The sequence below is a fragment of the Thamnophis sirtalis genome, unplaced genomic scaffold (assembly GCF_051295495.1).
Source record: "Thamnophis sirtalis isolate CommonGarterSnake01/CBP01778 unplaced genomic scaffold, rThaSir2_p1.2 scaffold_7, whole genome shotgun sequence".
Lineage (NCBI taxonomy): Eukaryota > Metazoa > Chordata > Lepidosauria > Squamata > Natricidae > Thamnophis > Thamnophis sirtalis.
The window spans coordinates 31,878,873-31,904,546 of NW_028261387.1; the positions used below are offsets into that span (position 1 = coordinate 31,878,873).

General features: G+C 39.9%; 2 protein-coding genes across 5 annotated transcripts; one reads left to right on the forward strand and one right to left on the reverse strand.

Annotated features, from left to right (window-relative positions):
• The first annotated feature begins 1,783 nt into the window (after positions 1-1,783).
• Positions 1,784-8,549, forward strand: CZIB (CXXC motif containing zinc binding protein). Of its 3 annotated transcripts, XM_087719643.1 has the most exons (8): positions 1,788-2,305; positions 2,386-2,469; positions 4,129-4,185; positions 4,904-4,985; positions 6,035-6,066; positions 6,370-6,451; positions 6,887-6,948; positions 8,393-8,549. In XM_087719643.1, exons 1-8 carry the CDS (start codon positions 2,300-2,302, stop codon positions 8,468-8,470), a joined length of 483 nt encoding a protein of 160 aa, XP_087575769.1. In that variant the 5' UTR covers positions 1,788-2,299; the 3' UTR covers positions 8,471-8,549. The 3 variants fall into 3 exon arrangements, with proteins under 3 accessions (XP_013918309.1, XP_087575770.1, XP_087575769.1); XM_014062834.2 differs by lacking the exon at positions 6,887-6,948 and having other exon boundaries at positions 1,784-2,305; positions 6,370-6,447; XM_087719644.1 differs by lacking the exon at positions 2,386-2,469 and having other exon boundaries at positions 1,786-2,305.
• A 16-nt stretch (positions 8,550-8,565) lies between these two features.
• Positions 8,566-23,771, reverse strand: CPT2 (carnitine palmitoyltransferase 2). 2 transcript variants are annotated; one of them, XM_014062829.2, is made up of 5 exons: positions 23,564-23,771; positions 20,398-20,478; positions 19,006-19,112; positions 13,882-15,186; positions 8,566-12,043 (listed from the first exon to the last, which is right to left on the reverse strand). In XM_014062829.2, the coding sequence occupies exons 1-5, from the start codon at positions 23,728-23,730 to the stop codon at positions 11,712-11,714; spliced, it is 1,992 nt and encodes a 663-aa protein (XP_013918304.2). In that variant the 5' UTR covers positions 23,731-23,771; the 3' UTR covers positions 8,566-11,711. The 2 variants fall into 2 exon arrangements, with proteins under 2 accessions (XP_013918304.2, XP_013918305.2); XM_014062830.2 differs by lacking the exon at positions 23,564-23,771 and adding an exon at positions 17,446-17,644 and having other exon boundaries at positions 20,398-20,421.
• Positions 23,772-25,674: the final 1,903 nt, after the last annotated feature.

Consider the following 25,674-nt stretch of genomic DNA (forward strand, 5'->3'; position numbering starts at 1 on the left):
CTTGAGTTTCCTCCCAAAAAAATTTTTTGTCTGCCTCAACAATCTTATATTTGAATAAGATATTCTGTGAAATATCAAGTTTCCTGTTGAATCAAATGAGTACTTTGGCCCATTTATTGTATATTCAAGTTTTGTCTACATATGGCACCTAAAAAAGAAAGGAGTAGGTGGGCTTTTTTTGTTTTTGGCAATGAAGGTTTAAACAATGATCAGATGATAGGTTGTAACATTTCATATAAAACTGGGGAATGGCGAAAGAGACTACAAAAATCAGTGTGTCCCACATCTGCATGATATATGCGCACATAGTGTGCTACGAGTGTTTGGTTTCAATTTGATTTTGTATATTTTAATAAAATCAAGTACTTGTAAAATAACAGCATTGCTACTGTTTACAACTTAAATTAATTGGTATCCTTATATAGCATTATTTGGAAGTAATTGAATCTTGTTTTCTTTTTCTTCCAATAATCCAATAATCCTGGTGGTCTAAATTTAGAATAGTGTATGATCACCGTTTTGTATGCATAAGGCCAATTTTCTTGCTACTGTCACAACCATAAGGGAAATTTTAATAGTAGAAATTCTTTTCCCGAGCTTTAAATAGCATGAATCATCTAATATTGTTTGGAGGTGTGTGCATGTGTACCCTGTCAAATACAGGTAGTCCTCAACTTATGACCATATTGGAGCTCAAAATTTATATTGCTAGGTGAAACAGTTTAGTGAATTTTGTCTCATTTTACAACCTTGCCACAGTTGTTAAATGAATCTGGCTCCCACATTGATTTTGTTGTCAGAAGGTTGAAACAGGTGATCATATGACCCTTCACAACTATGAGCCAATTGCTAAACATCTGAATTTTGATCATGTGACCATAGGGATGCTGCAATGGTCATAAGTATGAATAATGGTTGTAAGTCACTTTTGGGTGCCATTAAAACTGAATGGTCACTAAATGAACTTGTAAGTTGAGGAGTACCTGTATCAAAGTGGATACTAACTAAATGCATTTCAAAATTCTGGTTCTCCCACTTTGATTTGTGGCTCACTTCCAGGGCAAGATAACCAGTTGCATGATTACAAGATGGGTGGCATACAAATTAGACACACACAAATGGCAATTGCCATGCTCTCTAGAACTTGGAAGTTCACACATTTGAAAGCCACCCAGGGTTGAGAGGAATGACCTAGGTCACAACTCTCCAAACTGTTTAACTTTAAGATTTGTGGACTTCAACTGTCCGAATTCTCCAGCCAGCATGGCTGGCTGAGGAATTCTGGAAATCCAGAAGTCTTAAAAGTTGCCAAGTTTGGAGGGCCCTGGCCTAGAAGGAAAGGTAGGTAAAAAAGCACGCTATCCCAGCCAAAGGCTCCCTTAAATTTCTTCAGTTCCCTGCGTTAAAGTTTAAAGAGTGTTTTGAACTGTCGAATCCCCTTTCAAGTACTGCAACCCTCACGGATCTATCCCAAAGGTGCTTTTTCAGGAAGCAACTGAGCTTGCTTGTTTTTTTTCTTTGAAGACGTTTCACTTCTCATCCAAGAAGTTTCTTCAGCTCCGACAGGATAATGGGGAATGGAAGGATTTATACTCCATCCCCACTATCCTGTCAGAGCTGAAGAAGCTTCTTGGATGAGAAGTGAAACACCTGATTTGACCCGGATGACAGAATAAAAGACTTCACAGATCTAGAAGGTCCGGCAGGGTTCCCACTTCCACGCTGGAAAACTTCAGGCTGCCGTTAGAGGGCAGCATTTGATCGGCCGAATTTTTGCAGACTCGGATCTCCAAACTCCAGAATAGTCCCAAAATGGCCGCCTCGAAACCTATTTCGGGGCGCCAGCGAAGTTTAACCGACGCCTCGTTTTGCCACCGAGCCTGGCGAATCTAATATGAAACTGGCACCAATAGGACAAACAAGATGTGGGTGTGCTCCAAGCATCCAGTAACAGGCGCCTGCCTTGGGATCTTTTAGTGTGGATCGTGTGGATCGAGATAACCGATCGCTTCTTGAAGCCGAGCACCGGCTCGGGAATCACCCGGATCTCTCTTAACAGCGGGAGAACTCCCCCATCCCCTTTGAAGGCCGCCCTCCCGCTTCTCCTCTCCGTTTCTCCGGATAAGGCGAAACTCAAGTCTCGCGAAGGTTGAGGAGCGCCTGCCCAGTTGGAGTCCGCAGTCGCTCTGAGATCTGTGGAGTTTCGCGTGTCGTGGTTCGTGGGAAGGGAGGAGTAGGGAATCTCTTCTGCCCGGTCCGGCTCTTCTGAGGCTCGACTCCTTTCGTTCCCCTTCGGGCCATGGGGGTAAGAGACTGCTCGCCCGGGCTGGCGGGGATTGTCTGCCCAGCGCCTCTAACCGGTTGGGGTGACGTTCTTCCTTGCAGAAAATCGGGTTGCAGTTCAAAGCGACTTTAGAAAACATTACAAACCTCCGGCCGGTGGGGGAGGATTTTCGATGGTATCTGAAGGTAGGTCTTCGGTCAAACAGGCTGACACCCGCAAAATGCAACACACACAAACACACTCATGATTCAGTCTCTGCGGAAATTCTCAGTCATCCAGGTCGTGGTTTCGCTTCCATTCCCCATCATCCAGTCAGAGCTGACAAAGCTTCTTGGATGACGAGCGAAACGTCTTCATAGAAAACCCAGAAAGTCCAGTTGCCTCTTGAAAAAGCACCTTTGGGGCACCCATGATTAATTAAGTTAGCCAAGGTTGGCCCGGTGTCATGGGTTATAGGTGACTACCATTTAAAAAGCAAGTGCATGTTCTCTCTCATACCCAGCTCTAGCCATTCTGTCCCACCACTTCAACATCTACAAGTTTGGATGCAACACAGTGGCTTTGAATCAAGGGCATTGTTATTTTATTTATTATTATTATTTTAATTTGGTTTGTCAAACATGTATGAGAAAACAAGTATAAGTACGAATATAACATATAAGTATAAGCAGATACCCTGTTTCCCTGAAAATAAGACCTCCCTGGATAATAAGACCAATCGGGCTTTTGAGCGCATGCGCTAAAATAAGCCATCCCTTGAAAATAAGCCCTCCCCAAAAATATTGCAGCAGCCATGAGGTGACCATGCTCGCCACCTCCTGCACCTCAAAAATAATAAGACCTCCCCCAAAATAAGGCCAAGCGCTTATTTCAGGGGTCAAAAGAAAATAAGATCCTGTCTTATTTTGGGGGAAACACAGTATAACTATATACAATAGCTATAGTATAACTATATATATTATACGGTATAACTATAAATATTCATAAGAAATGAGTACAAATAAATGGGAACAGTAGGACAGGGACAGTAGGCACATTGGTGCGCTTATGCACGCCCCCTTAGAGACCTCTTTGGAATGAGGTGAATTGCAAATTGTATTTCAGGTTCACTGCAACTAATATTGTTTGCGTACATTTCTTCAGCTGCCCCATCACACTATTGTAATATTGTTTGCTGATTTCTAGTTAGCAGCTTTAATGGGACTTTCTGGTCCTGAGAAGCCATTATTTTCTACAAGAAGAAGGGTTGAGTCTGATCTGGTGAGGTGGGCAGAGTACCTCAGACAGTGACTAAAGCCGGAGACAAATATGGCTTTAAAAGTGACATTCCCAACCGTGAATCAATTTGGTAACAGTTGTAGCTCCCCAAACAATGCCCCTCCAGGTATGTCTGAATATATCAATAACACCATTCTGTACCAGCTGCAACATCTGAATGTTCTTTAAAGGCATTCCTAAGTAAAAGGACACTACAGGAATTTAAATGGAAGGTTGTAAAGATATTGGTGTCTGAGAAGGGACTTGCAAACCAGAAATGGATGCAGTTAGTGCAGAAGACATACTTGTGCAAAAGCCCTCCAAGCCACAACTACCACTTGTTAATTGAGAAGGAGCTATGACTTTAAGAGGACACCACCATCACCCCAAATTGTAAAACATCTCTGAATGTGGGAGGCCAATTCCATTCATAGACAAAGATGGTCTTTCACAGGATCATGTGGCCCAAAACCCCAAAGACTTCTCCATCCAGATGTTTAAATGTTTAAATTTAAACATTTGATTATTGTGTTGTTGGGTTCCATTCAATATATTTAGTTTGCATTTGTTTTCCTTTTATTTTCCAGCTTAAATGTGGAAACTGTAATGAGGTTTCAGAAAAATGGCAGTATCTACGATTAATGGTAAGTTTCAAAACAAATTATATAAGATATAGTTAGCACCAGGCATGTCATGATGCAAATGATTTATGGCATATAATTGATATTATTTGCATGATAAAGTTTATGATGCCACTTGCTCCTATCTTTTGTGGATGTCAGTGACAGAGCTATCATTCAAAACATTTCCAGGGAACTAGAATTGAAAAGCACCTTATTTCTACATTGTATCTAGGGTGTTGACTATATGAGTCTTGACTATATACAAGCATTCACTATAATTCTTTCTAGGATTCTGCTCATTTTTCTAAATAATATGGATATTTTTATTTATTTCATGGAGCAATATATCTGTATGCAAAGATTCCTCACCTATATTCTTTTAATATCAATGTTTCCATTGGCAATATATTTTTACAGTTAGATATATACGGTAGTTCAATCAGAATAAGAATTGGGAACTTAACAAGCAGCACAAATTAGATTTTACTTTAAACAAAAGATTTAATAATTTCTCTGGTTTTGCTAAAAATGTTTAGCAAAAACATCTCTGTTAGATCAGTATTCTGAATTATTCCCTGCTTACTTTGCTTAATGTTTACATAACATTCTTAATCTAAAAGAAAAAAGACTACCATTAGAAGATTTGGATCTTGAAAAAAAGAACATTATTTCTTGCAGCCTCCTCTCCACTGGAGCTCTTGAGATGGTGGCTGATGTTTTCTTTTGAAATTCTGTTTAGGACAGCCACCCTCTGAAAGGAGGCCGGGGAAGTGCCACAATGGTGCAGAAATGCAAGTTGTGCTCCAGAGAAAACTCCATAGGTAAGGGATTTTTTATACATCTATCCCCTAAATCATGGATGGCCAACCTGGGCAACTTTAAAACCTGTGGACTTCAACTCCCAGAATTCCTCATCAAGGTGAACTCAACTTCAGTTTCTGGGAGTTGAAGTCCACAAGCCATGATCGGACACCCCCTCCCTAGATAGGCTACGATACTGTATGAAACTAACAGGAAAACATTCCTCCCACTCCCTCTTCCCCTCTATAATTACCTATACATCTTTTGCAGAGTGGAGAAAGAAATAATCTCCATAAAACAAGCTATGCCACACAAAAATCAGCAAATGCCTGCAGATCTCTATTGTGAAAGATGGGTTAGCCTGAAAATTGGTTGTTGCTGACAGTGGCAATGGGGGCGGAGGGGGGCAGTATTTTTTGCGTCCAATCTTTATGTAATGCAAATGTATCTATATATGTTCTGCTGTGTCACAACTGACTAGTATTATCCTTATTGTTAGTAGAGAATATTGCAAAGGGCACAAGTATTTCTAAGGAAATTAACCTAGACTACAGATTTGATTTTTTTTAAACAGATACCTAAAGACATCCCTGAGTTGAACCTGTTTCTGCTGTCTGACTCTCCAATAGGGCCTAAAATAGCGGTTTCCCACCTTTCCGGCTCAGTGGACTGGCGGCCATGGTGTGGAGGGGAGAAGGGATGGTTTCATGCATGCTCATGTGTGCCACTTTCAGAAATGCAGCTTTGTGCTTGGGTACTCACTCACCCACTCCTTCCATGGCTTAGTTCCGAACAGGCTGCAGCCCACCAATGGCGTTGGGGACCCTTGGCCTAAAAGTCCCAACCATGCTTCGTTTTGGAGCCTAGATTAATTAGGCCACATGCTATGACTTGCTGAGATGCATCTAATCATGACAACAGTGCTTAAACGTTTAAAACTAAATTTTAAAAGTGAAGTCTAGCACATGACTGACCCTGAATCCATTCAAATCTAAATATTTCTGTAGCCTGTGAGTTATACCTTTCTTTGCTTCAGTGATATGTTTTTCTTTTTTCTTTTCTTTTTCAGATATCTTAAGCCAGACAATTAAGCCTTATAATGTAAGTTCATTTTATTTGCATTTTATGGAAAGGGTGAACTTTTAGCAGAAGTTCCATTTCCCGTTATTTGACTTAGAGGCAGCAATTTGAAGAGGGATTGATTATTTTTCTGTCATTCATGCCTACTTTAATCAGAATTTTCTCTATAGATTTACAAACATTACAGATTATATTCCTTGTACTATTACACTATGTCTATAAAATATAATAATTTGGGAAACATGTTCTGTTTCTTCCCGCTTGTCTTTATTCCTTTGTTGTTGTTGTTTAAAAAAGTTAAGTATTCTTTTGGCTGAATTCTAGGCCGAAGACAATGAGACCTTTAAGACAATAGTGGAATTTGAGTGCCGTGGCCTTGAACCCGTGGATTTTCAACCACAGGCAAGTTCTCAAGAGTCCCCTTTTTGAAAGTCCAGCCTATTAAACCCAAATTATTGCATAACTTGTTCTTCAGGACACAGTTTCTTTTTGGTGTTAGTTCACACAACCATAGGATAAAGAGTTAACAGCTGGTAAGTTTGCACCTAAACCTTAATGTGATTTGAAGTTTGTTCTTTGCAAACCTAAAGACAAATAATTAGAATCACATGATAGGGAAACATTGTTACATATCTTATCTTTGTAATTCTTGATTATGATTTTATTGCTTATCTGTAGCAGGGAACCTGCTGAACTTGTTTGGATGAAGGGTTGGTGTTAAATCAGACAGGAATTCTGATCCAGTACAGGTGTTGTAGCTGCATAGATGCAGATAAAGGACAGTATTTTAGCTCAGATCTAATGTGTCCCTAACAGATGCTTTAAAATTATTTGTAGGCAGGGTTTGCCGCAAATGGTGCTGAGTCTGGCACATCTTTCGATGAAATCAACTTACTGGAAAAGGTAGAGTCTTCACATTTGTGGTTCAAATAATCTTGTGGTCTATAGCGTACAAATTTTAAAACAGGCTCAACAAAGATTAGTGCTGCTGGACCACCTAAGGTCCACCTTAGATCAGCATTCTCATAGTGGCCAACCAGATGTCTCCTGGCAGAAGGAAGAGATACTCCTTTCTCCTACTTCTGTTCCCCGTTACTGGTATTTGAAGGTATCACCAATTTGACAGTAACATTGAATCTAAGGATTAATAGTTATTCCTCACGAAATATCCTGGTCCAGTTTTACAGCTATCCAAGTTATGCTGATAAATTGCAGCTTGTTAAACGAGAAACTAAGAAAGACTGGGCAAGCAGGACAATTCTTAAAGGTCCAAGGATGTATTATATCATTTATATTATACACATCTAGTCTGATGCCATTCCATTGTGTTAGAACAGGGTCTTCATATTGAAATCATAGTTTAAAAATTAAATTATCCATACCAGAAATGTCATCAATATTGTACATCTATGTTCCAGACACTAGCTTGAGGTAAAAAAGTTTGGTACTTTCTAGATGTTTTGGATGACAAATGTGCTAATGAGAATTGTAGTTCAAAATATCTAGAAAGTAGTTATTTTCTTTACTTTCCTAAACCTCTGCTTGAATCTGGGTGCTGTCAGGACAGAAATACAGATAGTCCTTGATTTACAACCTCAATTAAGATAATAATTTAAGGCACTAAATGAATCATTAAATGAATCATCCTTTGACTGGCCCAATTTTATGACCATTTTGCCATGGCTATTAAGCAAAGCACATTAATGAATTAAGTCATTCATGCCATCATTAAGCACATTTGGCTTCCCCAATTAATTTTGCTTGTTGGAAGCCAGTTAGGAAAGTACAAATTGCATAAATGCAAGCTCATTATAAATCATCTGAATTTCAATCAGGGATGGTAGGAGAGTCATAACTTCAAGAATCAGTAATAAATCACTTTTTCTAAGGCTGTCCTAACTTCAGGCCCTTGTTCAACAATTGTAAGTTGAGGATTGTCTTGATAACAATGTTAGAAATCCTATGTTGGAAGCATTCCTCCTAATTTGGCCTTCTCAGAGCAAAATAATCTCAAAAAATGTTCTTTTTTCATTCAGTGATAGTTTTCCTCAACTATAAATTGCATTTTCAAGGTCAGTTTTTGGCATGACAATAATCCAGGTTGAGGATGATCTCTTCAAATGTAAAGACATGCTAAAACCTTTTTCCTTTAAATAGGTGGGGGAAAAAAACCAAATTATATTTGGTTGTGAGGGCTGTGCCTAATATATGAAGTGGGGAGAGGCGGTGGGTGTTGCTGAAATGCAGGCTATCCTCCAAGCGACTGCCTATATTTTACCTTGAAACAATAATACTGTATCTCCATTAAAGTTTGTATACAGCTAAGACAGCATGTTTCACTCTACAGGACTGGAATGACTATGATGAAAAAATAAAAGAATCCGTCGGCATCTATGAAGTTACCCATAAGTTTGTCAAATGTTAACTCCTACCGCAAGAATTTCCATAAAGCAAAGTCATTTAAATTGTATCCACAAAAGTCAAAATAAAAGGATTACTTTTAATATTTTTTTGCCCAGATGCATGCTGTTTCTTTTTTATTGTCTGAAAAAATACATGCAATTAACACCACAGTCCTTATCTTGGAACAAGTCAGCCTAAAATAGACATCCATTTAATATACTGAGAATTTGCATTACAGTTTCATTTCTTATAAACAAGTAAGAATAATAACTCATTTCATTCCAATGAGCTACCTAAACATATATACACATAGCACTGTAGGTGAAGCATTTTTAACAGAGGCAGACGTTATACATTAATATATCAGGAAAAGGAAAATTATTTTGAGTATCTTAGAAATAAAACAATGTGTTAGATGCTTCTACATTTAAAATACTTTCTTGTATATTTAATGATGAATGGTAAGGATTGATGTGACTCTTAAATGTACTATAAATGAAGAGAGGTAAAAGTAAAGGATTCCCTGCAGATTTCCCTCCACTAGTCATTGCTGAGTATAGAAACTGGATTATAGAATCTCCATAGACATACCCATAAAATGTGTCACATTTATTCAACGGGAAATTTTCAGGATACATTTCAGCTGGAAGCTCAATCAGACTGGTATTTCAGGTAGTCCTTAACCATTCATTTAATGACCATTTGAAATTACAACAGCACTGAAAAAAAGACTTATGACTGGTCCTCACACTTATGGCCATCACAGCATTCCCCATAGTCATGTGATCAAAATTTGGCAACTGGCATGTATTTATGAGGGTTGTAGCATCTTAAGATCACGTGACTACCATTTGTGACCTTCCCCGCCGGATTCAATTAATGACCCATGATTCACTTAACAACTACAGTGATTCACTTAACCATAGCAGAAAGCATAAAATCAGGTGCAACTCATTTAATAACTCCCTTGCTTAACAATGGAAATCCTGATCCCCCTATGGTCATAAGGAATGGTGGGATTCAAAAATTTTTACTACCAGTTCTGAGGGTGTGACGTGGCTTGGTGGGTGTGACAAGGGAAGGATACTACAAAATCCCCATTCCCTCCCCACTCCAATAACCAGCTTTCTAGCTCCTGTGCAGGGCAACAAAAGAAGACCCAGACGATCAGTTGGGATTTGGGAGGCAGGGAATAGATCATGACCAGAGGTGGTATTTGCGGTTCTCCAAACTACTCAAAATTTCCACTATCGGTTCACCAGAACTGGCTGAATACCACCCCTGGTCATAAGTCGAGGACTACCTGCATTATCTTCCTTTAAGCTTTCAGAGCAGATATAGATGTTGCATGTTATTTGTGTGTGCCATTTTACATGATTTCCACCCCATTTATTTGAGCAGAGATTTTTTTTCTACAGTGTATCAGATTTTCAGTTACACTGAACAGCAGGTGGGCCTGTCTCAGCTAGAGTTTCACTTCTAATCATGCAATTCTATCATTATTTGCTGTTGTTAACTTTGGTTTACTAGGCATGGAATTACAAGATTCTACCTGTGAGTATTTTTCTCTATTTTCTTCCATCTTTGGGGAAGAAAAAGACTAGATGAAGAAAAATCCTTCATTTTACATTCAGGATTTTTTCTTCTTTGGTAAATTTGCTGCTTGCCTTACTGAATATTCTTGTAACTGTTTGTTGTAAGGATTCCAAAAGTTTCACTTGAGTGTCACAAGGCAGACCTCTGAAAGGATATGAACATATGTGCTCCAAGAAGCATGCTAGTGAAGATTTCTTTCCTTTTACAAAAATAAATCTATAATATTGTATTGTCTTTTAACACAAGATCTCGCAAAAGGGATGTTGCTATCTAAATGTCACCCATGCATTATTCCTATATTTGATACAATTAGTTCATGTATATTGAAAAATTAATCAAACATATATTAGCAAAGACTGGGTGAAAATAGTGATGTATCATTGGGAATTGGGAATTATGTAGTGGAGTACCCTAAGGCTCTGCTTTAGGCCCAGTACTCTTCAACATCTTCATCAATGATTTGGACAAGGAGATAAATGGGGAACTCATCAGATTTGCAGATGACACCAAGCTGGCAGGAATAGCCAACACTCCAGAAGATAGGCTCAAGATACAGAAGGATCTTGATAAACTTTAACATTGGGCGCTATCTAACAAAATGAAATTCAATGTTGGAAAAAGTAAGGTTCTACATTTAGACAAAAAAAAATGCACAGATACAGTATAGGTGGTACCTTGCTCAATAGTAGTAACTGTGAGAGGGATCTTAAAATCCTAGTGGACAACCATTTAAATATGAGCCAGCAGTGTGCAACAGCTGCCAAAAAAGCCAACACAGTTCTAAGCCACATAAACAGGGATAGAATCAAGATCACGTGAAGTGTTAATACCACTTAATAATGCCTTGGTAAGGCCACACTTGGAATACTGCATTTAATTTTGGTTGCCACGATGTAAAACAGATGTGAAGACTCTAGAAAGAGTGCAGAGAAGAGTAACAAAGATGATTAGGGGACTGGAGGCTAAAATATGAAGAATGGTTGCAGGAACTGGGTATGTCTAGTTTAATAGAAAGAAGGATTAGGGGAGACAGGATAGCAGTGTTCCAATATCTCAGGGGTTGCCACAAAGAAGAGGGAGTCAAACTATTCTCCAAGGCATCTGAGCGTAAAACAAGAAGCAATAGGTGGAAACTAATCAAGGAGAGAAGCAACTTAGAACTGAGGAGAAATTTCCTGACAGAACAATTAATCAGTGGAACAACTCCAACACTGGAAGTTTTTAAGAAGATGTTGGATAACCGTTTGTCTGAAGTGGCGTAGGGTTTCCTGCCTAGGCAGGGGGTTGGACTAGAAGACCTCCAAAGTCTCTTCCAACTCTGTTATTCTGTATCAAGCAGTCTTATACTTCAAGAACTTCTGTTGGCTGATAGGTAATAAAGACAGCACTTTTTTTTACAATAGGAAGTTCATTTACACTCCATGAGTTGGAGCTAGCCTTAATCATATTTGGAGAACAGGCATTAAAATCAGTGTTAACAACTTAGTCATGGCAAATGTAAAAACCCAATGGATCAGTTCTTTAACCCTATTTATATTCCTTTTTTTTCTCCAGACCTTAATCTGTTATTTTTAAAGAGGCTAAACAGGTCACAATCCATCTAAAACATTAACCTTGAGCCAAAGGAAAATTGTTATGTCACACATGAAAGGCAGTCCTATTCTATCTTAATTACTAATTTGTTTCCCTTCTAAAATATCAAAAATGTCATCCAGTGACTTGTGCACACACTGCAAGAATTCTGGTACATTCCTAGATGGATAAGCAGAAACATTGCACCCAATCCAGTTATCTTGTATAGTATAACCTATGCCAAATCCATCATGCACTACCGGTCCAAATCCACCCAAGAACAGGGCTGAGCTGCTCAAGGAACTTGTGGAGAGAATGTTGTGGTTAATTAGGGCATAAGCTTGGTCCTTGTAAAGATCTGGCAAAGAAATTCCTTGGGATTCTGCTTCATACCGCAGTGCATAAAGGTGACGATCAAATCCCTGACCTGTCAAGAAAAATACAACAGTGAGTGGCTCTGAAAAAAAAAGTCACTTATGTCTAAATCATATTTTATGCCACTTTCAAAGTTAAACATGACAGGCTGCTCTTAATTTGTTTCACAAAATTAAAACTTGTAAAAAAAAAAAAGGTGATCTTATTTAAATAAGCACTAAAATTATTTATTTAAATAAATTACACTACTATATAAGAGCTGTGCTGGGGCAGTGGTTAGAATGCAATACTGCAAGCTAATTCTGCTGACTGCTGGCTGCCTGCAGACTGGCTGAAGGTTGACTCAGCCTTCCACCCTTCCGAGGTGGGTAAAATGAGAACCCAGATTGTTGGGTGCAATAAGCTGACTCCGTAAACAGCTTAGAGAGGGCTGTAAATCACTGTGAAGCAGTATATATATATATTGCTAGTGCTATATTAATATCTTTCAGTGCCCAGCAGGCTTTATGCCATCTGAAATGTTATTCATTGTTATTAATGTTATTCAAAGTTATTAATAACCCAGTGATTGCTGGTGCTAAGCAGCAGCATCAATACGATGATTAAAGATACCAGTGTATAAAAATTAAGCAGCAGCAATAAAACGCAAGCAACATCTTTTGCTTTTTAAAAAACATAAAGAGTTTATTTTTCCAGAGGGAGTTTCAGAACTGATTCTGAAACCATGTAGGATTTAGATTTACTATATTAATATATTGCTTATTTTTAATTGTTGTTTTATTTGTATTGTATATCTATGGTATATAGCTAAATTGCCTGGAGACCACCTGGTTTGAAGTAGTGTATACATTTTATAAAGAAATATGTAATAACCTCCCAGAGGTTATTATTCCACAATAATTCAATTTTAACCTGTTTCCAAAAAAGCTACTAACAATGGTATCAATTCCAGAAGGAAGATAACTTCAAAGCATGGCAGCCATCACTGAAAAGGAGCACCTCCTGTTCTTAGTTTCATCCTCCACCACCCCCGTTTCTATAAGGTGAGGCAACATAAGCAGTTTCCTCCAGGATGAATATCTCAAAATGGGTCAACTTCAATTGGAAAGGGAGTTCCTGAACACACATAAGTGCCAACTATAAAGGGCTTTATACATAGGACAAAACCATCACTTTGAATTGCACCCTCCTGGCAGAGGGTGCAGAGCCATCAAAATCAATACTTGTAGTCCTCATTTAGGAACTGCCTTGTTTAACAACTTTCCCAGCTATAACAGTCATGAAAAAGTAACTTTGCAGCCAACCTTTGCATTTATGACCTTCAAGTGTCTACAAAGCCAAGAAAAACTGAAATAAGTTCATAAGCACAGTTGCAATTTGACTTGGCTTAATAACCAAGTTGTCAGTTCCAATTATGGTCATTAGAACTACCAGTTAAGCCCTAGATATTGTGTGCCAGATAACCCACAAGCTGTTCTGTACTGTTGCAGTGATAACTTCAGGATGGTCTTCGAAGGCAGCTGTATGTTGGACTGCTCCAGGTGCAATCTGTATGTTGGACTGCACCTGGAGCAGTCCAGTTAGGTAGTGAGGGCGTGCTGCCAATTTGCATAACCTTTGCTTCTCAAAATACTATATTGAAATATTTTGTAATCTTGGTACATAACTCTATTGTCGTGAACCCCCCAGGGAATCAGGCACGGTCTAAATTGAATCGATCAGTAAATAAATCAATGAACTCAACACATCTAAATGACATTTTGGATTAAATTACTAAAAAAAAGTGATATTGTCCGCACATACTTGTGAACATCAGTTATCCATAGGAAAATCAATGTTAAGAAAAGGACTGTCATCAATATAATTGAAAACAGGAGGAAGATCACTAACCCAGAGCAGCTTCCTTTGTGAGTTGACTGTGATAGGTGGAGCACTCTGCGAACATCTGGCGTAGCTCCACAGTATTGTGCTTGGATGGCCTCTTAACTAGTGCCTCTGAGCACGCCTTTGTATAAACCGAAGCAGGCCGGATCGTTTCAGTACGACCATGTTTGAATGCTGCTGTGCTACAAGATTCATAGGTGGCAACTGTCTGCCCGTATTGCCTAAGGAAAGCCATCTGGAAGGCAAGCTGGACTAAGGCATCGGGACTCAGCTTCTGGGTCTTTATGAATTCCTTGCCTCCTCTTTCAAACTGGAAGGTCTTCAGTGTCAGTGTTTTCACAGTGGCATCAAAAGTCTGCTTGGCGTTGGTGATTCCTTCTTTCAAGGCATCGTTCAGTTTGAAATTCAGCTTCTCTACAGCTCCGTGCGAATCACAGGCAGCTGGCAGAGACTGAGGAGTAATGACAGGCGTTTCAGTGCTGTGTTTAAAGACTTCGTTTTGGAACCTAAGCACAGCCACACCATCTCCCCAAGCATGCTCAAAGTGAACTGCTGCAGAGCCGTCTTTCGCTAAAATAAGATTAAATGATTTGTCATACCACCTGTTAGTGCCATCGCCATGGAGCATAGTACGAGACAAATGGTCGAAATCTTTAATTGGGAAATCATCAAGGCACAGGCAGAATATGGCCGAATCCACTTTCCTTAAGGCCTCCCTGTTGCCATTGTCAAGGAGTTCCTGTCTCAGAGTCGCCCAGGTGTCTCGATTTTCAGTAGTTAGATAAGAAAGAGGAAATGCTGGAACTGGAGCATTGTCTGAAAGGATGAATTTTAAATGGGCTTGAATTTCCGATGGTTTCACTATGTTGTCATTTTGGTCTATCACATCGAACACATAGAAGTGGCCATTTCTAAGCACAAGTAAATGCTTGGCATGCTCATCTGTAAACAGCTCGTCTTTCTTAGGTTTAGGCAGCCGGGTGGAATTGAAAAGTCTGAAGTATTGTGACATGTCTAGTGGGTAGGCGTTCACCATATAGGCACCAAACCATGAGAGAGAAGAAGGCACAAATCGAATAAGCTTTTTGAACCCTGGAGTGTCGCTCTTGGACGGGTTCAGATGAAACACCTCTGGTTCTAAGATGCCTGCCCTAAAAGTCTTCATGAAACGTAAAGCAGCAACAGTCATGTTGGTGGCTTTCACAAGCTGATCATTGTATTCAGATTTGGGGTCAGGATTGAAAGCCATGAATGGATTGAAGTTAAGAATAATGGGTTCCCGTGCCTGAAGATACATGTCAAACCAGGGACCTGAAATTAAGAAGCAAGCATATAAGTAAAGTTCGGGTATCATTAACTCTCTGTTGGGCCCTGTAATCCAAGGGTGAAATTCAGCAGGTTCTGACAGATTCTGGAAAACTAGTAGCGGAAATTTTGAGTAGTTCAGAGAACTGACAGTATCATTATCATGGGATGCTTATGTGACGGACTTCCAGTTAAAAGCATATTTAATGAAGATCTGTGGGATGCAATAGAAAAGTTTCCAAGTTCGTGACAACTGAAAACAGAATTTCTGTTAAATTCCCTGCCATTAATTTAATATGGGGCATTCATTTTGCATCCAATTATCATTTAAAATTTGCTCTCCTCTTTCACCATTTATCATTTGTTTTCAATGGGAAAATAACCACAAATTCAAATACACTCAAGCTTTTTTTTACCTTTTTGCTTGTTGCTCCTACTCTTTCCTGTGCTTTTCTTTCCATTTATTTCTCTCCAAAAGTTTCAGTTCCCCAGAAAAGATTTCACTTTCTAATTCCTGGGTTCCATCTATCCACTAAAATAACTGAATTCTATACTTGGCATAAAAACACTGGGATTTCTTCACAAATATGAGGACTGCAAAAGAAATGTGAATAGGAAATGAAAGGTAATCCTCTGCAGAGCCTGAACCTTCAAACAAATACAGTGGTGTAAAAGTAATACACCTTGTATTTTCCATTTATATTCCACTTGTAAGTAACCACCTATTCTCAGTCAATGTTACCAGGCTGATGTTTATTAATTGTATTGTCCACAGAAACAACAAAGAGCTACTTCACAACTGTCTTCCTAAATTTCATTTAAACAAATAACAAATCGTTCAGCATTTTATTTTAAATAGAAGAAAAATAGGCTCTATGGGGAGGGAAACAATGGTATAATTCTTTCTTTTTCTCTACGACTTCAGTACATACATATTTTGCTTCTGCATATTTTGTCCTTTCACTCAGAGGAAAGATTATAATTTGGCTAAGTTTTAATGCCTAATCATTTCTCAGCTTACTCAAGCAAAGCACATGAGGCAGATAGCATTTTAAATTCACAATGATTTAATTCAGAGTCTTCATTATGTACTGTATGAGTCACTATTTTACTAAAGGATTCAGCAAGAACTGAGAAATAGAATACAACCAAATGTGGTGAGTTTTATACCAATTATGGGTGTGTGGTATATAAACATTCTGTTATTCTAGGCCTGTGATGGCAAACCCATGGCACATGTGCCCAAAGTGCCATATGAAACCATGTCTCCCGGCACGTATGGCCTTGCCTGTTTGTCTTCTGTGTTTCTGGCATGCATGTGTGCACAAAGATCAGCTGTCTTTCACATACGCGGCAGTGCTGAAAACCAGTGTGTGCATGTGCACGGACCAGCTGATTCTAAGGTGCGCATGCGTGCAAGAATGTGAAACTTTGGCTTTTCCAGAGCATAATCCCTTTGCGTACGTGGCAGTGCCAGAAACTGGTCTGCGCCAGCCAGCTGATCATCAGATGCCCATGCATGATAGAACCTGGAAGTTCGGCTTTTCCAGAGCATGGCCCCAACGAGCACATGTGCATGGCATTTCCATGCAACCTTTTCGGCATTGTTCGCCATCACTGTCCTAGGCACAGATAGTCCTCAAGGGTTTCCTTAATGACCATAGCGTTCGCTTAACAAACCACCGCAAAAAAGGATTGTAAAATTGGATTGGGCACATTACCATTATGAGTCTGTTCATTCCAGTCATAACTCAAGGAATACCTATTCATTTCCAGATGTCAATATCCTAAATGTAAGAAGAGGAAAACCTAGGAGGGGGAGGAGCTGAATAAATACAACTGGAATTGAGACCGGAATTTCCATTGTAAATCACTTGAGTCATGAGTCAAGTTGGACCCAATTTTATGATAATTTTATGGAAGTCATTAAGTGGATCATGCAGTTGTTAAGCAAATCCATCTTTTCCAATGGCCATTTTTGGCCAGAAATGAGCAAAAAAAGTCAAATTCATGATCACGTAATCATGTGATCACTTGTTAAAAAAAAGTGACTGTTTGCCAAAAACTATCTGGGAATGTTCCAAATCCTGTTCATGACACTGCAGGACACTGCAGTTGGTCATAAATGCGGGCCTGTTGCCAAGCGCTCAAGTGGAATCACGTGACCAAGGGGTGGTACTAGGTGTCTAAGTCATAAGTCACTTTTTCCAAGGCTATCGTAACTTTGAGCCGTTATTAAATGAACAGTCATAAGTCAAGGATTACCTGTAAATTAAGTTCACTAATCTAAATTCTATAAATGTTCTTGCTGTTCTTCTATTTTTTTCTGTTTCATTTTTTTGTATTATTTTTGCTGTCTCCTTTCTTTACGTTCTGGTAATCCTCCATCTGCTGCTGAAGTAAGCTTCCTTTTCTTTATCTCATCCTGACTGTTCTTTTCTCCCAAACCATAAAGTTTAGCAACCTGCAATAGATTAATATTTTGTTGGTAATGGCCATTAAGTCACTATGATCACTCTTTTTCTATAGACCGTGTCATTATTCAGAATGGCATGTGGAATCGGCAGGACATGAAAAGTGGTTTTTCAATTGTTTGAACCAATTATTCCTTTTCCCTATCTCACACATACACAGGCAACGTTTTGTTGTTTTACACAAGCATCTCTGCAACCTGGATTCTCAACTCCCAAGCAGTTACAAATTGCTCCATTAGTCCCAGACTATGCCCAAATTCCATCCACTTTAAAAACCACTGCTTCTCTATAATCGGTAAAATAACATTTTTTTATCTGTAGGGGGGGGGGAAACAACCCTGCCGCCTCATTTCCTCCATTCCTTGAAGAGTATGCAAGTAAATAAAAGGCAACTGTGTGGTAATTAGGTCACCCTGCTTTCCTCCTAGAGTTGCAAAGAGTTGAACCTGGCACATTCTATATGGAAAAGAGATGCTTGTTCTATCAGTCTACTGTGTTCTCTTCCATTCTCTAAATTCAGAGGAAGAAAACTAATGTATCTTATAGACCCTCTTGGAAATTATTCTGGGGGTCCAGGGTTGAGGCTTAAGACTAATTCCAACCAAATCTTTGTGAGGACAAATATTCAGCTTCGACTCAATGAATTCAACAGATGTTTCTGATGGCCCAAATGAGATGAATGCTTTGAGTGTTATGTCCAGGCTATAAATATAATTGTTCTGTGTAGAAGTGGTTAGAGGAGGTAACCGTGAAGAGCATCCAAGGACATCAGCAGTGGTGAGGGCAGAAAAGACACTGGGAAGACTAGAGCGGTAGATAGCAAGATAGGTTATGCAGTGCATGAAAGGAGAGAGGGAGGGAAGGGGAAATGGGGCATACTAGGAGAAGATGGCATGGAATGGAGAGAAGAGGTAATCTGCTACTAAAGCAAGGAATGGAGAGAAGAGGTAAGCTGTACAGTTTTGGCCTATTCACTGCACAAAATCACTTCAGGAGCCCTCCAGGTTTAGTTTTGTCTTGAAACCTGGAACAACCAAAACCTTTCAGCTATTGCTTTTGCTAGAAATGTGGATGAACTGAAAGGGCTCAACAAAACTTTTGGAACACACAGATTTGTTCCTGGTTTGAAAGGAAGCATACTTTCCATTTCATGCACACTCTTAAATGAATGTTAACTGTTCAAAGATGTAAACAAGCATCAAAACCAGTTCTGGACCTGTGGCTTCAGCCCAGTTAATGAAAAGGAAGACCCATTCTCTACCACCTGCCAGGTTAGACTCAATTCTTAATTGAGCAGTTTGAGGAAAAGACATCAGGAATGTAAGCGACATTTTCACGATCATTTTCCTACCTGAAATATAACTTGTATGTTTGTTTTGTTTGTCCTTTGCAACCAAATGATCATGTAATTCTCTACCAATGCCATTCTCAAAATTGCCAGCAAGTTGTTTGGTTTTTCTAGATTTAAAAGAGAAACAGAGAAAGAAATTTAGTGTATCTCTCTGATATAGACAATTCTTTAGGTGAAAATATGAAGTATGCTGCTGAATAATAAGGCTCTGCTAGCCTTATTGTAGAGAATAAAGAAGATGACCTTGACTAGGATATGCAAGAACCATTACCTAGGCAAAAAGGGCTAAAATATGTTTTAAATCCAGAACCATGAGATGACATTTCAAAAAGGCTCAGCCAGATATCTCTCTAATTCACTTGTATAAGGAAGAGGAATAGCAGAATCATATTTGCTAGAGTATGTTACTATGGCCAATCTTAATAGATATGGTTTTAGCCTTCTGGTGGAATTTTTTTCTGGCCTGGTCTATCCAGCAGGTGTGACCCCATTTCCTTCCTTGTGTATGCCTGTGAAATTCCTATTTATGTATTTAAAAGTATCATCGCTTCCACATTGCAGGAACCCTGGTGGCACAAATGGTTAGAATGCAGCATTGCAGGCAAACTCTGCCCACAGCCTGGAATTTGATCAAGGTTGACTCAGTTTTTCATCCTTCTGGTCAGTAAAATGAAAACCCAGTTTGTTGGGGGCAAGATGCTGACTCTGTAAACCGCCCAGAGAGTGCTGTAAAGCACTATGGGATGGTATATAAGTATAAGTGCTATTGCTATTGCTATTGAGATCTGCATTTGAGTTAACTGTTCTGAAATGCACAGGGAAGTTTTATCTAGAATGTTTTCCTGAGACTGCCTAGATCAGGGGTGTCAAACTCAAGGCCCATGGGGGTCTTAGATCTGGCCCGCAGGGCTTTTCCTGGAAACAAAGAAGGACTGGCCCGTGGTGCCTCTGCCAGCCAAAATGGAGCTTGAGGAGCTCCGTTTTCACTAAGTGCAAAGTGCTGCAGGAGACCATCACAGCTGAAAACCAAGCCCAGGCAAGCCGCACGCAGCCTCTCCAAGCTCCATTTTCACTGGCAGAGAGCTGCAGGAGGCTGTCGCGGCTGAAAACAGAGCCTCGATGAGTGACGTCGAGCTGGCTATGCCCACCATGACCACACCCTTGGCTATGCGCCCCCCCCTCAAGCCCCTTGAGGTCAAACACAACTCTGATGCGGCCCTCAATGGAATTGAGTTTGACGCTCCTGGCCTAGGTAAATACTGGCCTAGATTAATACGGTCAGCACAAACAATAGTCAGGACAATGGGAGGTATAATGCAGCACATCTGCAGGGCAATTAGGCTGAGAAAGGTACCTGGACAAGATATCAGAGAGATGAAAGCTTGTTCCTACCTGAATTGATCATCATCCAAAAGAGGTTTCTGAGCACTCAGGTATCTTCTAATTGTATCTTCAAGTTTTGGAATGGGCAAACTAATAACAAGAGGAATAAAATATTGAATCTGTGAGGTTAAAATTTTTTATCACAAACTCTCAACAAAAACATGCTGATTAAATGGAAAGCAGTTTTTAAGTTAAATACAAGCCTCAAAGCAGCTCTGACACTTACTATAATATATCTATGGACAATTCATTAATAATACTCTCAGGTAGATTAAGCTTTAAGTAAACACATTTTTGTATCAAGCATTCAGCTATTCTGAAATAAGCAAATTAATACAGAAAGAAAGTTAAAGAGAGATTCTATTAACCAGAACTTATAAAAAATAAATTCTTATATGGAAAAATGCCCTTCAGACTTAAAACAATTTATTAATGTTTCTGCAGAAGTACAATGCATAATAAACTACAATCCCCAAATTAACCAGTGAGCATTGAACATGGTAATTAAGCAAAAAAACAGTTGCATACTGCTGTGTATTAAAAATGAAAATGGAAAATAGGAGGAGAATGAATATTGTACACCTGGCTCAAATGCTTCTGGATCAACATTTAAGTTAATATTTAAGGCATATGGGATGATCTCTATCTCTTTTGCCACTGTAACCTATATGTAGGTTACTCATTTAGCAAGAACAGTAAAAAAAAGTGCAAAGTATGCATGGTTGAATTCACTGTTATTTAGACAACTAAATAGTACACTTTGACCTTAATAGAATAATCCTAAGTAAGCTCATTTTAAAAGTTTCCCCTTCAAGTCATTGTTCATTCTTTTGGTGACTCCCTGAACTAGTCCCTGAAATTTTGTTGGCAACATTTTTGGAAGTGGTTTTATCATTGCCTTCGTCCTAGGACTGAGAAAGAGTGACTGTCTCAAGGTTACCCAACTGCCAACTAGAACTCACAGTCTCTTGGTTTCTAGCTTGGTGCCTTAATCACCACACCAAACTGGCTCTCAATTTAGAAACCAACAATGCATAAATTCAACCAAATAGGTACAAAGGCATTAAGTAGCAATTACATAGATACATAGAGTCAGTTCTTAAAAACCGTCTAGTCCAGGCAGTTGCCAGGATTCAAAAACTGGCTTGAAGGCACAACAGATTTTTTAGAAGTGTAAACATGTTTAACTCTGAACAGCAATAATGAGACTCATGCCCTGCTTTTAGCACCACCCTTTCACCTACATGCCATATTTCATTCTGGTCTTCTTTCATTACCAACTCCAATGAAGCTCTTGCATTTTCCCTTTCTCATTTTTAGCTCTTAACACAACTCTTTGTTGTGCTGTAACTTAGAATACCATAACTCACATTTCACCTTAGATAGTCTTGTGAGCAATCCAACTGCTGAACATTCTCTTAATCTGGAGCTGAATTAAATGAGAGATTCATACTATCTCTTAGCATCTCTAGAGTTTGTTGTGCAAAAATAAAATCAATTCCTGCCCTCTCATGGGTTCACAGAATATCCTAGCATCAGCACAATCCAGCTATTAAGACAAATTAAAATCTTTGTTTTGAGGTCACACATTATACAGACTGTACTGTATGTTAAAAAAAAGTTTAACCTTGCTACCTCAGATTAATAATAACTACATGAAAATCATTGGTATTAGTTATAAGTATGACTAAACAAAAATGTGTGTGTGTGTGTGTGTGTATGTATGTATGTATGTCCAAACCGCATAATGAGGGTAAACAACTAACACATGAATACTCATAACATGTCCACTGCCCCTGATGAACTGGCATCCTATGCAGCTTTGAGTTCCTGGCAACCTATCAGATATCTAGGTTCAAAAATGATGTACATGTAATTTTACATTTATCCTTGAGTTCAGAAAACACAAGCATGACTAGTTTCCATGCAAATGGTGTTCTTCAGAGAGGTATTCCTTATGGATTTCTGCAAAGTACTATCTTGTTCAGTACTTTAATAGGAATTATGGTGGTGACTCAGAAGGGACTGGGATCCTATTGTCAACTGTTTGCATGGGAGGAGGGTGAAGGTAACTACTGTACCCTGCATAGCAGCTTATCTATTGGTGGAGAGTTTTTTTCTACATTACCCTACAAAGTGACACCCAGCTAGTAGGCAGATCACTGTTCTTCAACAATCTGTACCCATGAATCAAGCTCTGCAGTGGATCAAAGTAGGGACTCTCCTATGTTATTGGGAATTCCCCAACACTATTTAATCCATGAGGTGGGGTGACAGAGGCTGCCTCCAAAAGTGGAGGGCAATCCTCATCACTCACCCAACATATCAGGCCATAGGATGAGCCACAAGGTGGACAGGGGCTTCCTGAGAAGGCAGAAGCAAAAAGCCCCACTTATCCTATAGATCAAGTTCAGATGATGGCTAAATACATTTGTCCCAACTTATCCACTTCAAGTTCACCTTAAGAAGGTAATTGGACAATGTTCCCTGATTCCCAAAGCAAGAAATCCATCTAATCACTGCACTTTTCCAGCATGACACTCTTATGAACCACAAGCCTGCTTCCCCATAGAGACCAGTTATGGAATGTAACCAATTGTGTGCTCTTTGAAGACCCAAAGGTGTGCTTCTTTCAAGAGACAACTGGGCTTTCTTGGGGGTGTTTTTCCCCTTTCCCTTTGAAAACGTTTCTTTTCTCATCCAAGAAGCTTGGATGGGAACGGAAAGATTGGATGAGAAGCCAAACGTTTTCAAAGGAAAGAAAAAAAAAGTCAAGAAAAGTCCAGTTGCCTTTTGGAAAAAGCACCTTTGGGACATGGTGATGGTTTGAAAATCTCCATAGACATGTGTTCTTTGAAGAATTTGTGTCAAGTGCTATAGGAATGAATTTCTAAGGAAATCTTAATTGGATATAGGGAGCTTTCCTGTGCGACTTAAGGTACAAGCTTCTTTCGGGCTTCCCCCAAACCCAGCGGGTGAGAGAAGCACACTGTCTTGTGCAATAACTTCCTATTTGAAAGAGGGGAGGGAATTGGACGCGAGGACCAAAGGCCACTTCAGAAGGGCAGTCGAAGGGCGCCAACAAGCAAAGCTGGGGAGAGGCCGAAGGACCACAGGAGAAGAGTCCCGGGGACCAAGCACTTTCACCCCAGTCTCCAAGGAGGCGCTTCCTTACCGGGGCAGGCTCTTCTGAAAATGCATAGTGGGGACGATGCTGCGGTGCAAGTACTGGGAGAGCGCATCATCTTGGCTGTAGCTCCTTCGGGGCCCGATGAGAAGAGGCGGGAGACAAGCCCTCCGGAAGCGGCAGAAGGAAGAAAATAGCAGCGCCCCGGTCACCATGGCGGTCTCGATACCTTCCTTCCCGGTGGCGGAACAGGAGAGAGAGCCACCCGCCGGTGCCCGCCCCTGGGAGGAGTTACTTCACAGCAGAAGACGTGGGACGGCTCCGGACTGGTGTGTGTGTGTGTGTGTGTGTGTGTGTGTGTCGCCCTCTGGACTGCTTTGGTTTTGGGGACGGGGGGGGGGGAAGACGACGCTTTAACTCCTCGTAGTTAGTGAAAGTTTGCATGGCAATCCGGATCCCGAACACTCAGACGGCGCTACAAACTAGAGTCCCAAAGAGGGACTTTTTCAAGAAGCAACTGGACTAAAAGCTAAAATAATGCGAACGACCAGCTGGGTGCAAGGAGTATAAATCCTTCCATCCTCCCCGCCACCCCCGCCATCCAGTCAGAGCCGAAGAAGCTTCTTCGATGAAAAGCGAAACGTCTTCCAAGATAAATCAGAAAGTCCAGTTGTCTCCCGAAAAGACGCACCTTTGGGACAACCACGGCCCGGGTGACTGAGAACCTCCATAGACATTTAGCTACAAACTGGCCGATCTCTCTGAAGTGACAGCACCCAACCCGCGTTCCCTCAAAAGCCAAAGCTCTCCAAACTTGGCCACTTCTAAGGCTTGTGGACTTCAACTCCCAGAATGGAAGGGAGGCTGGGGAGAATTCTGGGAATTGAAGTCCACTGGTCTAAAAGTTGCCAAGTTTGGAGACATTCCTCCCCCCCCCCGCCCTAAAGTGTTCAAGCCAGTGACAGCGCACTGTTCAAGCGCACTTCAAGGAGCGTTTGGCGAAGGCACCTGAAGGATGTCAAACAGGAGGCGCTGGTTTAACTGGTCGGGACGAGAAAGCGAGGCAGAAGTTGTTTCCCCGTTTCTTCTGAGACCGCCCGAGCGCGCGCGAAATTCTTCCTTCGCTTTTTCTTGACAGAAGCACGAATTCTGCTCATAGCAGCCTATGGGGAAATTTAATGGCCTGTCAATCGCCGAGAAAAACACCAGAGGGCAGAAAGTAGCGCTTCTTTCTGGAGCTAGGGGAGGGGGTTGGGGTGTGCAATTTTTCTCCGTTTTGCTTTCCTTTATTTGCATTTCTTCTTTAATTTTCCTACCGAAGTCTTCTTCCCGGCTTAATCTCCAAGGAAACCTAATTTCTCCCTTTTTTTCCTCTGTGCCAGAAAAAGCACAATTTTTGTGGAATTAGATAGGAGATACTTCCACAAAAGTAAATAGGGGGTGATAATCTTATATCACAGTCCTGTGGACCCTTTCCTAGGAATAGGTTACATTGAGTTCAACTTGACTTAAACGAAACCTTTTAGAAGAATGTTGTAATCTGGAATAGCATTGCTGTAAAAGTCATTTAAATATTCTTCGTTTTGATTTCATTTCAACAGTCTTGCATATATTATATTGGACATCTTTATAATTGTTTAGCGATCTATAAGTGAGTTTTGTGATTTACATTTTTTAAGAGCATTCACACTTCGCTCCTTCAAGCAATATATGGATGTCTCAGTTCTTGCTATATAAATGTATAGCTTTTTTTGTTGGCATGTTTGAAATGATAAATTCCTTTTTAACACAACTGCTTTCATGCACTTACAGTGAATGCAAAACTGCCCTGAAATTGAACACTGTAAACTGAACACTGTATCAATTAACACATATAGTGAATAGCCAGAGGTTGCATACAGCCTCTAAATACTTCTAAACATCTGTGTAAGAATGTAAAAATCCCTTGTTATTGAAATCATGTTTAAAAATGTGTGTTTTCACTGAATAATTATTTGGTGACATTTTCTTTCAAACACATCAGGACAGAATCTACCATCAGTTAATAAATAGGGATGTAGCAATTTGGTTTGTTTCAGTTTTGCAGTACTTAGTGCTTTTTGTCACTTTGTAGCATTCAATACATTTTATAAAATGCAAAGAAATTTGGCCATTCCTAT